Genomic DNA, 13761 nt, shown 5'->3' with positions numbered 1-13761 from the left:
AAGGTAGGAAACGCTGGGGCTTGGCGTCATAGAAGATCACTCGCGCCAAGACTCCCTCGTAACTGCCCTGAGCTCGCGGGGGGCGCACATAGACAGAACAGACATACATGCAGGTTGGCACTCGCGGCGCATCGGTACGTTGGCCCTTTCTTTCCCCCTTCCCCCCCCCCCCGAATCCCCGGCGCCCACTACACAGGTGTACGGGATGGATATATCAGAGAGCTTCCCTACTTCAACAATAATAGAACTGAGGTAAAAGAAAGAAGAAAAAAAAACAATTGTTTGTGCAGGATCTAAGCGGGATTCGAACCCGGTATCCGCTGTCGTCATAAGTTTCCTAAACCGGAGGCATAGACCACTACACAAACAGAACTTGTTGGAGGAACTGCGTGCTGGGGGAGATGGTAAACGTACGCACACGTATACGTACATAGCCTCGTACCCATCTGTACCGTACTTGTACTAAGCTACCAGTAGCTGCCCACCAGTCCCAACAAGCCGTCCGTCGGTCTTCCTTTCTGGCGTATATACAATGTATCTGTTGGCACAGAATTGATTGATTGGTTGATACATAATTCATGAATTGATTGCAGCCCGGAGGCTATGAAAAGCTCGCGCAGAAACCATTGACGGGAGGGGAAACAACTGAAATGCTCCTGAAAACGACGTGAAAGAATATAAGATAACCCCAGCGAGCCCCCTGTGTTGGGTAGGGTTAAAGATTGATTTTGGATACAAAACAGCAAGTGAGCGTTCGGTTTAAAACTAACTGGAGAAGTACATTGTAATCTCAGTACATGTAAGTACATGTAGTTACTGTCCCTGGGTCGGGCGGTTATCGTACGGGGTGGTCCCAACCACCCCCCACCCCCCCCCCCCCCCCCTTTACAGCTTCTACCAGATCTTTTGGCTTCAGTTCCAGATTTTTCACAGTGTGAGAGTAAGATGTTCTTCAATTAAAAAAAAAACACAAAAAGTACTGCATCGGGATTACCGATACTACTCCCACCCCTGGTTCGAACCTAGGACGTCTCCGAGGTATCAACACACGGTGTTGTTATGGGGGCAATCTAGGGGACTTACCAACTAGACCACTCACCCATATTCTGCAATGTCCCAAATTGATATTTGACTTGCTGCAGTTTTTGCTGCCGGATTTGAATTTTCTAAAAAGCTAACTCTTCTCACGTATCTTACTGGCTTGCCCAGTTGACTTACCTGTACAGAGGATTTTTACTAATCTATGAACAGGGCACATCGCTCGTTGGCGGGTGCGCTTAAGGCCATTCCAAAGATCTACCTAGCGCTCCCGAGTGAGGCGGTGGTGCTCCCGATTCAGACAACTACCAACAACCAACGGTGTAGAAGACCTCTCAGCACGAAGACGAGGTCTCTGACTGCGCCAGCTCCCTCCCACCCCCGAACACTGTCCCGCACCCTTTTACCACAGAAGACTTTGGCGGCGAGGGCTCTGGGCGACGATCAGCAGTCACCAAACCGTGAGATACGGGCCAGCATTGGGGTATGAGGTGACTCTTTTGGTCCGCCTCGTATGAAAGCTGCTTGCTCACCCGATGCTGGCCCCGCTGGGGCAAAGATGGCTTACTTGGTCCGTCTTGTCCCGGTGGGTTCGAAGACTGCCGTTAATGTTCAGGGTGATGACACGGGCGTTGGGGTATGAGGTGACCTTCTGGGTCCGCCTTGTATTAAAGCTGTTTGCTCACCCAGCACCTTGTGCATGGAAGAAGGGGGGCGGGGGCGCATGGCAGGGGCGTTGGGGTATGAGGTGACTTATTTGGTCCGCCTCGTATCAAGGCTGCTTGCTCACCCAGCGCTCTACTCTTATAATAATGATGCCTCCATGGTTTATTCTAGGACTATGACTGACAATGTGCCAGACAATTCTTCTCCGTTCACCAAAGGAAAAACTCTACTGCCAACAGAGAGCTCTATTCACTAAGTTGGCGAGTGGACAACCAGGCCACCAGGACTATTAAAAGTTGAACAGAGTAATTCGTTTATTGAGTAGAGGCTTTGCTACCGCTCTCACTAGGTATACCATATTTCTTGATAGATGGAATGTTAACTAACCTTAATACACTTATCAGGTATCCCACCAGAGTCCTCAATATCAGTATATACAATGATACGGCGAACAGAGACATGTATTTATATTATCTCTTTGTTGCCTCAAGATTTCTCTTATGCGTGAACGTCGAGCAAAGGTTTGTGGGCGAGAGACGGATGGTCTAGGCATTTGCCAAATATAGATTGAGTGGTACGATAGAGAGATCAATGTACCTCACCTTAGGATAAAGGCTCGACATATATTGAACGAGACCTTTCTTTCCAAATTTTCCAAAATGTATCAAGGACAGAACCGGAGTCGGACTCCCCGGACAGATCAAAGCCCCATTAAAGCGCTGCAGTGTGTCCAATGAATGTCATCACCGCCCCAGGCATTTGAATTGTCAATTTAAGGCTTCATCATTCAGCGTGTTGAACTCAAACTCTTTAATCAACGGCCGGCTCAATCCAGAGCTCTTGGAAAGTTTTAAGAAAACTTGTATGCCGAGCGAAACATAAAGAAGAACCCGAATTGCTATATCCTTTGCCACCGATCTTCAAGGATTGCTACCGGTTGGTATCTATCGTTCGTCTATGACCTATATACTCATTTTCTTCATCGTCCACGAGACTCTATCCTCTCTAGAAAGTCCCCGGCATCTTCAAAGTAGTTGTCCTGCGTATATCGAACCTAACTGTGTACCCGGTCTTTGAGTTTGTCAACTTCAGCTCGCATATGAACTAGAGACGAAAGAGCCCAAAGGATCTCCATATCTAAAACTCGTAATATCCCACGTCGTAGAACTCACTGCGTCTATAAACAGTGCCGCACCAGCACCAGCAATGCCTTGTACACACCTCTCCCTAGTCCCAAAGTGCAGGATTAGCCTAGAATCACAGGATAGAGACAATTCCTGACCGTCCATCTTCATCAAGAGCGAGCTGTGGATCGTAGTCCTACATGGCCTAGAGAGCGTAGTCATTCTGGGACGTTGCTGGGTATACTTCTCAACGATAGGGATACTTACTCCCCTCTCTCATCTTCCATACCTACAGAAGTCTCACCATGTCGAGACTCTGGCATACACCCATCCAAAAACCCCTAGGTAAGTCCTGATCAAACGCGAAGATAGTCAGCGCTCGATAAAACACACCATACCCACGAAGCCCACAACAAACCCCCAACAACTCCCCACCCAGCACCCCCAAGGCAAATCACCAACCGCCCATCATCTCTCACGTCAAGCTCTCCAAAACCACATCATACACCCCCCCCCCCCCCCCAAACACACACACCACAAACCACATGCACAGCTCTGATAGTCACCAGAAGCCACGGATTGCTATCACCGTTGCGACCATCAGACCCCTCGGTCAGCGCCCAGGTCGTGCTCAAAATCTGTGTAGTGTGGTTTGTTGGTTGTCGGCTGTTGGTGGTTGTTGGTGGTGAGTCGTGGTGGGTTGAAGTGGGATGCAGGGCGCTGTGGTGTGCGGTGTGGTAGTGTGGATCATAAGATATCACTCGGGTGCCAAGGCCCGACCGCTCATGTGGGAACCTTGGACGAACGCTAGGTCTGAGCGCGCTATGGCAAATACATGTACACCAAGGGCTAAGTGGTTTGGGGAAGGCGGCTACAGCTCTATAAAAAAAAAAAAAAGGACTTTCGGGAAATCGGGGCCTATCTGATCTGATCTGATATGACCCTGGAGTTCTATGTTTGGGCGGTACTACTAGTACTTCTTCACGTGCTCACTTTGACTACGCCGAACCATAAATGTAGGACACATATCTGCACGGAAGTGCCCATCACCTTCCATACAGGCGTGTGTAGGCGGGTGGGTGGGTGGGTGGGTGCCTGGCGATCACGACCCAGAGACTCTCACTTCTCGACAGTGATCCAGCAGGATCGTAGATACGAGTATTATAGCATCTTACACCGCGTGATAACCCATGACGCACACCTCACGCACACCCCATTGCACCGACCATTTCCAACTAAACTAATCTAATATATAATGAGCTAAGCACAGATAGCATGGCATGGCATGCACAACCCAACCCGACTGGAGAGCGTAAAAAAGGAGATCCTCCCATCAAATATGCTAAAAAAAAAAAAAAAATTGAAGAATGCTTCACAAAACGCCCTGCCCCGCTTCCATTCCATGCCACCGAGCACATACAAAAAGATACCAAAGAGAACTGTAAAGGAAAAGGAGGAGGAGGAGGGGCCTAAAAAACAAAGATAATGTCTGTACTAAATAAAGCTAGTGATTAATGGTCCAACAGCGAAAGAACTAACTAACATAAACATCGATCCCAAAGAGATCCTCCAACTCGGTATCGCCCACCGTCTCTTCGGGGTCTAGGTTGTCGCCGTCAAAGTCTAGACGTATCTCTTTCTCCTCTGGGACCTTATTCGAGATGCGGTACGCCGCGATAAGTTTCGATATTTTTGTTTCCTACCCCACGTCAACACTCCACGCCCACCAACTCATATAACCATGGGGTACGGGAACAACACATACCGGCCTAACTTTAATCTTAAAGTCCTCCGCCCCCTTCCTCCTCAACGTCAACCTCATGACCACTTCCTCCTTCTCCACCACCTCCTCCTCTACCTCCTCCTCCTCCACCTCCCCGCCCGCCAGCGCATACTTCCTCTCCCGCTCCCTCTCCATCGCCGCATACCCCTCCGCCGTCACCGCCTCCAAATGCACATTCTCCTCGCCGCCCACCGGCCGAATGCCCACGCCGCGGCATGAGTTGTGGTCAAACACCTTATTCCCCTTCCACGTGAGGAAGATGTCTGCGGCCTGGTCGGCCGTGAAGCCCTGCCGCTGGCACCACGTCGTGCGCGCGGCCTTGAGCGTCTGATTTGCGCGGATGCGCAGCACGAGTGGTTGTGTACCCTCGATGTGGGAGGTGATGAGAACGGAGATGACGGGATCGGGAGGTGGCGGGGAGAGCGGGGAGGTGGTGGTGGGGACAGCGGCGGCGGCGGCTTTTTCGCGAGCGCGCTTTTCGAGCGTGGCGAAGAGGGCGTCTTCCGCGGAGATGGGGGCGGGGTCCTCGGGGTCGGAGTCAAGACTGATTGGTTGTGTTGAGGCTGTGGTAGTGGTTGTTATGGGGCGCTGGGTGGGTGCTGAGGAAGTATAGGATAGGGGGAGGTCGTTGTAGAGGACTGGCGGGGGTGTCAGGCTGACTTCGCGCTTCCGCTGTTTGGGTTTCATCTTTGTACGGTGCTTCCTAGCCGCATTGTTGCCGCCGTCGTCCTCAGAGTCCGAAAGCATAATCGCATCGCATCTGGATATCACCGACGGTTAGCTGCAGCTCCCCCCACACACTTCCCGTCGCACCCCTCCCCTACACAGCCAGAAGAAGGAAAAACGTACTTCTGCTTCGCGCCCCCACGCCTGTCATGCGCCGCACCGCGCTCCTCCGCCGAGTCGTCCCCGCGCGCCCGTTTCGGCGGAGACCCGTCTGCCGCGGCTTTCTTCTTTGGCCGCTTCGGCTTCACCTTCTTGGCCACGGCCTCGGGGGCTATGTAGTTCTGCTCGCGCCGGCTGAAGAAGTCGGGGACGGCGGTGTCGGTGCCGGGGATGCCGCTGGTGCTGTCGGGGGCGCTGAGGTTGGCGCGCTTGAACAGGAACTGGCGGCGTGGCGGGCGCGGGGGGGTCGGGGGTGAGGGGGAGAGTGACATGGTGGGTGTTGGTGGTGAAGGGTGCAGGGTGATGGGCGCAGAGTGCTGGGTGCTGGGTGCTAGGTGAGATGTGAGAGATGTGGTGGTAGTGGGGCACGCCGGTAGAGCACTTTACGCGTTCGTGCTTCTGCAGTGGGCGGTGAGGTTCTGACGGAGCCTTGCCGTGTTGGGTGGCTTGGCACGCGGACAAAGAGGAGCGAGAATGAAGACAGCGTTTCTTTCTCTGTCAATGGCAATGACAATTGCTGAGAGGTGTAAAGAGGTTTGGTGTCGTAGTGAAGTGTGTCAGTATGCAGTATGAGTGCTAGACCTCAATAACCCTCACTGCCAGTGAATGCCAACAGCGGTTGATATAATGTGTAGCCTTGAAGACCGCAAGTCCCCACTCTTAAATAATATTTGTGTTGAGAATCGAGAGCTTTCTCTGCACGCGGGGCCAAATGTTGCAATGTGGGGAGATGACGACACGGCTGGCCAGTAGCAGTGCGGGTTCGGTGTCGTGGGCCAGTTCACCAACAAGGCGCCCAGTCATGAGCTATCACCCGCACCCCACCAATCAGCAATGCTGGGCCCGCAATAGGCAGCAGGCCCGGATGTGAATAGGTATCAGCCTTGTCTCCAGAACTCAGGTGTAGAACTCGATTTGGGCTGTGATAGCGGCTGGAAACTGGCTTCTTTCTTAGCTTTTGGATCGATATATACAGGACTCCAGACCAACCGGAGGCATTTGGTGTGGGGGTTGATCCAATTCGATACTTTCGGTGTATGCAATAGGCAACCAATCAGATTAGATGCAGAGAACGATATGTTATGAAGTTTACCATATCGTGTTGCTTGGTCGAGTGTCCACAGCTTTTCATGCCTAACCGGACATCTTTAACGTGTATACCAAGCCCAGGTAGCTACTATATTGTTTGTTTGTTTTGCTTCAGGCGTAGAGAGGAAGGAAGAAAGACGATGACCGGTCTTTATTGATCTATCGAATGTGAAGAGGGGAGAGTTCTCTATTTACGGTGTAAACAAAATAACACACATATATAGCTGACGTGACAAGAACACGTAACTCAGTATGAACAAAACACTGTAGCAAATATTGCCAAGAACAACTGTACCCCAAAACTTGGTGACACTGGGCTTGTCAATTAGAGATCAAAACCCGTTGCATAGACGTCTTATTACGCGTGGCTGACAAGAACATGGTGCAGGCGGGATCACGGACATTGATTGCCAAGCTAGCTCAATCATCCAAAGCCATATACATCAACACAACCGCTGTCAACATCAGAGTGAAGGTTAGAGACTTTTGCGTTTTCTTCTTCCTCCAATAACTATCCCTTAATTACTCTAGATACGGATATCCTTGCTATGATCCCGCGGTGTTCTGACGCGCCTGAGATCCTTCTGCTGGGTATATTACTCTGCACTTTTGTTTCTTGAACAAATTGCAAGCTTGGGCACTTACTCTCACGAGCAAAAGAACTTGTACTTGGTCCTTTGCTCGGGTTCTGAGTAATGAATAGCTGATTGTGGGCATCATCGGCGGTAAATCACAGGGCATCACTCGCTCGCCAAGAAACGGACCGGTCCTAAGTAAACTTGAGAGTGGTACAGAGAATTCTCTTTGAGCGGATAATTTTTCATGACAGTCCATTTCAAATCTAATGAATGGTGGCAGTTGAGAAATCTGAAGTGGAGGTGGTCGCGGAAATTGTGGATGTGAGTAAGGGGAATCGACCGCAAAGATGGTGTGTGTCGGTTTCGAATGGATTCTCGGGGCGGTTCTAGAGCAGTAGAGATTTACTAGATTTGCTAGACTTACTGTGTATACAAGGACACTCAATAACACGGTGGTGATGGTGATGGTGATGGTGGTGGTCGTGATGGTGGTGGTCGTGGTGGTGGTGATGGTGGTGGTGATGGTGGTGGTGATGGTGGTGATGGTGATGGTGGTGGTGGTGGTCGTGATGGTGGTGGTGGTTGACCACGGCCACTCCTACACCCAGATGAGGGTCTTCAGTACATACACGTACTCCCTTGTCACATGATATGCCTCATCTTGCACACATCCCTAAGGTGTTAAAACAGTAAATCTAGCAGCTAACGACATGCTAGTATATGGCTTAAACTGGAGTATCCTAACTCTAAGTTGCTGTGGCAGGAGACGGTCTGGGTTCGAATCCCAGGGCGGGCGGGTTAGTACACACCACCATCGTGTGCTAATTCGCTCGAGTTTTTGCTGCCGAATTAGTTTTGGGGTTTTTGGGTATTTTTGACCATGAGATTACTCTTAGTGCACCGCTTTGTCTACGTAGTGGATCTATTTCCAGTGATTTACACCTCGATGGTAGTTTTAACACCAGCTGGTAAGGAATAGGGGCATCCATTACCGAAAACGGGCCAGTAGGTGACCATAGTTCGAGTGGAGCTCTGAAAACACCACTTTACCTTAGGAAAGAGTGGCCATCTCGGCAAGAAATAGGCGGCCCCAAGACAGAGCGGGTAGGGAGGAGAGCGGGTTACACTTTACTGCGTTTTGGAGGACGAAAGGTTGGAGTTCTTCGCGAAGAAGCTTTCATAGCGGGTAAACTATTTTATAAACACTTAACCTGATAAATTTTCTAAAAGGATGTCCGAATAAACCTTTCTTGATATTCTAATAGCTAAATACATGAATCCTTATTTACCAACCAAAACCATTGAGACTGGTCCATGGTATACTTATAGGTCGGTATTCTTATAAACAATATATATCCTTATAACAAGACTCGACTGCATACTCTCGTTGCCTGGTGCATGCAAAGCAGTTTAGATCTAGCACTTGTGAATACATGTATCTATTGATTTTTGTTGATTCAAGGCTGAGAAGGGATTCTCGAGGAGACGTTGTACTGAGTAACGTCGAGCCAACTCGCCGCTGCTAATTGCGAAAGATAAATTACGCCATATTTTGAGGGTGAAGTTTGGTGGACCGAATCTTAAAGGTGATCATGACAGAAAAGAATTTGTTCTCACAGATCTTTAATATCTATTGCGGTTGTAAAATTACGTATCGAGGACTTGGCGGTTTCGTCACGATCGACTTCAAGACTAGGCGGCGCATCATATCCAGCGGAATATACCACACAAAAAATAGATTTTTCTGTGCTTAGGCCTGCCCCGTCTTCGCAGATGACTTATCAAAACCACTCCATTATATTCTCCTATTTCCTCGAACTCAGCCCCGTTCACCACAACTAACCATCTTCATTTTATCAACTTGAGTCCTTATACACGGCGAAAACCAAAATTGCAGTTCACGACCGGACAATCATCGCCAACCTGAGCACCCGTGCAACCAAAGCACAGCCTAATTAATTAACACGACGATCGTCAATTGAAGAAGTTCCTCGCCCCCTAATCCTCCGAAAGAACCTTTTCAACCGCCTCTCTTTGATTAATCACTAGCCGGCGGCCGAAATCATGAGATCCAGTTACTTGGAGAAACTATCTTTAGATTCAGTGCAAAGCACTAGGTCAGAATGAACCTCTAGAGTACTCGCGCGTTTAGGCGCTTAATCGCGGAGGAAGATTTCTCCTCAAGCAAGGACTGCTAACTCGCTCTATGAGGTCCCTCCAACTGAACTGTAGAGTTCCAACACGTGCGCTTCATAGTTGAAGAAGAACCCCTGAGGTTCAAGCCCAGGGGCTCTTTAGACTTATCGATATGCGTATCTTATCGAAAAACGCCCTTTCCGGCCACCCCGCTTAAACAAATTGCTTGCTGCGCCCACTTGACTTGCTAGCCCCTTGTGGAGATTAAATTCTCCTTGAGGTTCAACCGTGGCTTCTTGGCGTCCCGCCGATATCCGGTTCTCTCTCTCGGGGGGGGGGGGGGGGGGGCGGCGTTTTGCACTTCACCAGCCAACATTGTCAATTTCAGAAGCTGAAGTCAGAAGAAGCTCGAGATGAGGTGGAAAAAGTGCCGTGCATATGTTTTGTTGACGGTCCTGCATGATCGACAGCTTCCGCTTCATAGTCTCACTCAGGCGATGTCTTTCCTGCCAAGCGATCCAGTCACTCAAAGTTTCGAGGGATCGGACTCCAGTAATCATCAGCTTAGAGGCTATATATATCGCTATGATCCCTCGGCCAGTGTCTGGGATGCTGCACAGCTATCTAGGATGATGAATACTGTGGTGGTGAAGCTTGTCTGAAGCTGTTACCGTCTCCGTGTCAAGCTGCTGGCCTGTGCAGTTCAGTTAAAGGCCCAAACGGGATAATAATAATGTCTTGGCACGGGGCCAGTTGAGCCGCGAGCCAAGAATTTTTATTGCTGACCGAAGCTTGAGAACATTCTCGCCCCCAGGCACAGAAAAAGGGCGAAAAGACCACCTTTCAACTACCTCTCTTCGATTCCTTTCTCAATATCCTCATTTCTACTTTCTTTCATTCATTCTCCCTCTGTAGTAGTTATTGAGCAGATTTCTATCTGTCTCATCCTTTGATTTGATTCTGTTCTCTTCCCTCGTTCAGTTGAGGCTTCTGCACTTTCTTTGTAGTCTCCTTTCGTGCCACCCACCAATCAATCCCGGCTCTTCGACCGCGAAACCTGTATTCGTATATCCATCGATACAAAGAACGTCATATCATCATAGGATCGAAGTATCTCACGCAGTACTAGCGAGCCATGGAGCGCGCATACGCCAAACCAGGCGATGAGATTCTGCGCTTCTTCAACGTTGACCAGCGCACTGGTCTGAGCGATGGACAAGTTAGAGCTGCAAGGTCGCGATATGGGAGAAATGGTGGGACAAAACTCTATCTACCGTTTCTTACGAATTTACTAACGTTCTCGTCACAACAGCTCTTCCCGAGGAGCCCCCAACGCCCATATGGAAGCTCATATTGGAGCAGTTTAAGGATCAGTTAGTGATAATATTACTGGTATCCGCCGGTGTTTCATTTGTTCTAGCTATCATGGAGGATGGCGAGGGATTAACTGCGTTTGTGGACCCTGCGGTGGTAAGTAGCATTCTGGCCCCTTTCGGCTTCAAGGGGGTAAAAGTGTGCTAATCGGGCCTTCTTTTAGATTCTCACGATCCTTGTCCTGAATGCTGTTGTCGGTGTCTCCCAAGAAAGTAGCGCTGAAAAGGCAATCGCCGCACTGAACGAATATTCTGCCAACGAAGCCAAGGTCGTCCGGAACGGGCATGTCAGCAAGATCCGCGCCGAAGAACTAGTCCCCGGTGACATTGTCGATATCGCTGTTGGAGACCGCATTCCCGCAGATTGCAGAGTTCTATCTATCCAAAGTAACAGTTTCCGCATTGACCAGGCCATTCTTACGGGTGAAAGTGAAAGTGTCAGCAAGGACGTGCGCGAGGTAAATGATGAGAAGGCTGTCAAGCAGGATCAAGTAAACATGCTTTTCTCGGGAACCACTGTTACCGTTGGACACGCTAGAGCTATTGTAGTCTTGACTGGAAATGCGACTGCTATCGGAGATATCCATACCAGCATCACATCTCAGATCTCGGAACCGACACCACTGAAACAAAAGTTGAACGACTTTGGAGATGTTTTGGCGAAGGTTATCATGATTATCTGCATCGTTGTCTGGCTCATCAACATCGGAAACTTTAATGATGAAGCTCATGGCGGATGGTTGAAGGGAGCAATCTACTACCTTAAGATCGCTGTTTCTCTCGGTGTTGCTGCTATTCCGGAAGGTCTTGCTGTCGTTATCACCACCTGTCTTGCTCTAGGAACCCGTAAAATGGCTGCCAAGAATGCAGTTGTCAGAAGCTTGCCTTCAGTTGAAACTTTGGGAAGCTGCAGTGTTATCTGTTCCGATAAGACCGGAACCTTGACCACCAACCAAATGAGCGTATCCAGGGCCGTTGTCATCTCGGAATCCCAGACTGAGCTCGAAGATCTTATTATTGAAGGTACTAGCTTCTCACCTGTTGGTGCCATCAAGAATGCCCAGGGACAGGTTTTGGAATCGGTCGCCGCCCACTCAGTTACAATTCGCAAGCTCGCGGAGGTCGCAGCAATGTGCAACGAGTCAGAAATTTCCTATGATTCCAAGACACAGACATTCTCGAACGTTGGTGAACCCACGGAAGGAGCTCTCAGAGTCTTGGTTGAAAAGATTGGTACCCCCGACCCGATTCTCAACCTCCAAAACTCGCGCAAACCCCTCGGTCAACGTCTGGATGAAGCCAACAGGTACTACGAATCTCAATGCCCCAAGCTTGCCACATACGAGTTCTCCCGTGACAGGAAGAGCATGTCTGTCTTGTCTGGTGATCGCAACGGTCAGCGCCTGTTGGTTAAGGGAGCCCCGGAATCTGTCATGGAAAGATGCACCCACACATTCGTTGGATCAAGTGGCACTAGGGTTCCCCTTAGCCACAAGACTCGTGAACTTCTCAACACAAAACTCACCGAATACGCTTACATGGGTCTCCGTGTTATGGCCTTTGCCACTATCGACGACATCTCCGGGAACCCATTGACACGCTCGGCCAAAACCACCAGGGAGTACGCTCAACTCGAACAAAACATGACTTTCATCGGACTCGTTGGAATGTTGGATCCCCCTCGCCCGGAAGTCGCTGCATCAATCAAGAAATGTCGTGATGCTGGTATCCGTGTTGTCGTTATCACCGGAGACAACAAGCAAACTGCGGAAACCATCTGTCGTCAAATTGGAATTTTTGGAGAGCACGAAAACCTCACCGGCAAGAGCTACACTGGACGTGAATTCGACGCACTTAGCGATGCGGAACAACTTGAGGTCGCGAAAAGAGCTAGCTTGTTTTCTCGTACTGAACCCACTCACAAGTCAAAGTTAGTCGATCTTCTTCAGAACGCTGGCGAGGTTGTTGCTATGACTGGTGATGGTGTAAATGATGCTCCGGCTTTGAAGCGTGCGGATATTGGTGTCGCTATGGGAAGTGGAACTGATGTTGCCAAGTTGGCTGCTGATATGGTCCTCGCCGATGACAACTTCGCTACTATTGAGCTTGCTATCGAGGAGGGAAGGTCTATCTACAACAACACCCAACAGTTCATCCGTTACCTGATTTCGTCCAACATCGGTGAGGTCGTATCAATCTTCTTGACTGCGGCAGCGGGCATGCCCGAGGCTCTTATCCCCGTTCAGCTTCTTTGGGTCAACTTGGTCACTGATGGTCTCCCCGCCACTGCTCTCTCCTTCAATCCTCCTGACCATGACATCATGCGCCGCCGCCCCCGTGGCCGCGACGAAGCCCTTGTCACTGGATGGCTTTTCTTCCGCTACATGGTTATTGGTGTCTATGTCGGTGCCGCTACAGTGTTTGGTTACGCTTGGTGGTTCATGTACAACACCGAGGGTCCCCAAATTACCTTCTACCAACTCTCTCACTTCCACCGCTGCAGTGTCCAGTACCCCGAAATTGGCTGCGAGATGTTTAGCAACACTATGGCGAAGACAGCGAGCACTATGAGTTTGAGCATCTTGGTTGTTATTGAGATGTTTAACGCTATGAACGCCCTGTCATCAAGCGAAAGTTTACTTACCTTACCTCTGTGGAAGAACATGAAGCTTGTGTATGCCATCACGTTGAGTATGGCATTGCACTTTGCATTGTTGTACACTCCTATCCTACAGACGCTTTTCTCAATCGTGCCCCTTAATGGACACGAGTGGAAGGCAGTTATCTATATTTCATTACCAGTAATGTAAGTCTTTACCCCAATCTTGTCATAGCTATCACCAGCTTGCTAATTGAGATGCGAATATAGTTTCATAGACGAAGCTCTCAAGTTTGCAGAGCGAAGAATATATCTCACCACCCCTGTCAACAAGACCAAGAGCGAATAAAGTAATGTTCGAGCAGCAGAGGACATGATTACATGTATCTTTATTAAATTTTTTGTATTTCATTCTTTCTTCTAGACACTAGATATGGATGTTTAGCTAGGGCCATTCCCTCATATTTGTTTACGAGGGGTGTATAAATTG

The 13761-nt window shown here is 49.5% G+C and overlaps 2 protein-coding genes across 2 annotated transcripts; one reads left to right on the top strand and one right to left on the bottom strand.

Annotated features, from left to right (window-relative positions):
• Nucleotides 1-4362: 4362 nt before the first annotated feature.
• On the bottom strand, nt 4363-5768 carry H6S33_005120 (uncharacterized protein; the record flags this gene model as incomplete). The annotated part of the gene is made up of 3 exons (XM_044836472.1): nt 4363-4527; nt 4594-5371; nt 5461-5768. 3 exons carry the CDS (start codon nt 5766-5768, stop codon nt 4363-4365), a joined length of 1251 nt encoding a protein of 416 aa, XP_044690333.1.
• Nucleotides 5769-10434: 4666 nt separating this feature from the next.
• Nucleotides 10435-13620, top strand: H6S33_005119 (uncharacterized protein; the record flags this gene model as incomplete). Its single annotated transcript, XM_044836471.1, has 4 exons — nt 10435-10552; nt 10612-10769; nt 10837-13478; nt 13542-13620. 4 exons carry the CDS (start codon nt 10435-10437, stop codon nt 13618-13620), a joined length of 2997 nt encoding a protein of 998 aa, XP_044690332.1.
• Nucleotides 13621-13761: the final 141 nt, after the last annotated feature.

This window comes from Morchella sextelata (genome assembly GCF_020137385.1).
Source record: "Morchella sextelata strain SCLS chromosome Unknown scls_19, whole genome shotgun sequence".
In the NCBI taxonomy this organism is placed as follows: domain Eukaryota; kingdom Fungi; phylum Ascomycota; class Pezizomycetes; order Pezizales; family Morchellaceae; genus Morchella; species Morchella sextelata.
Note: the sequence above shows the minus strand (reverse complement) of the source record. Positions and strands in the feature narration are given on the sequence as shown.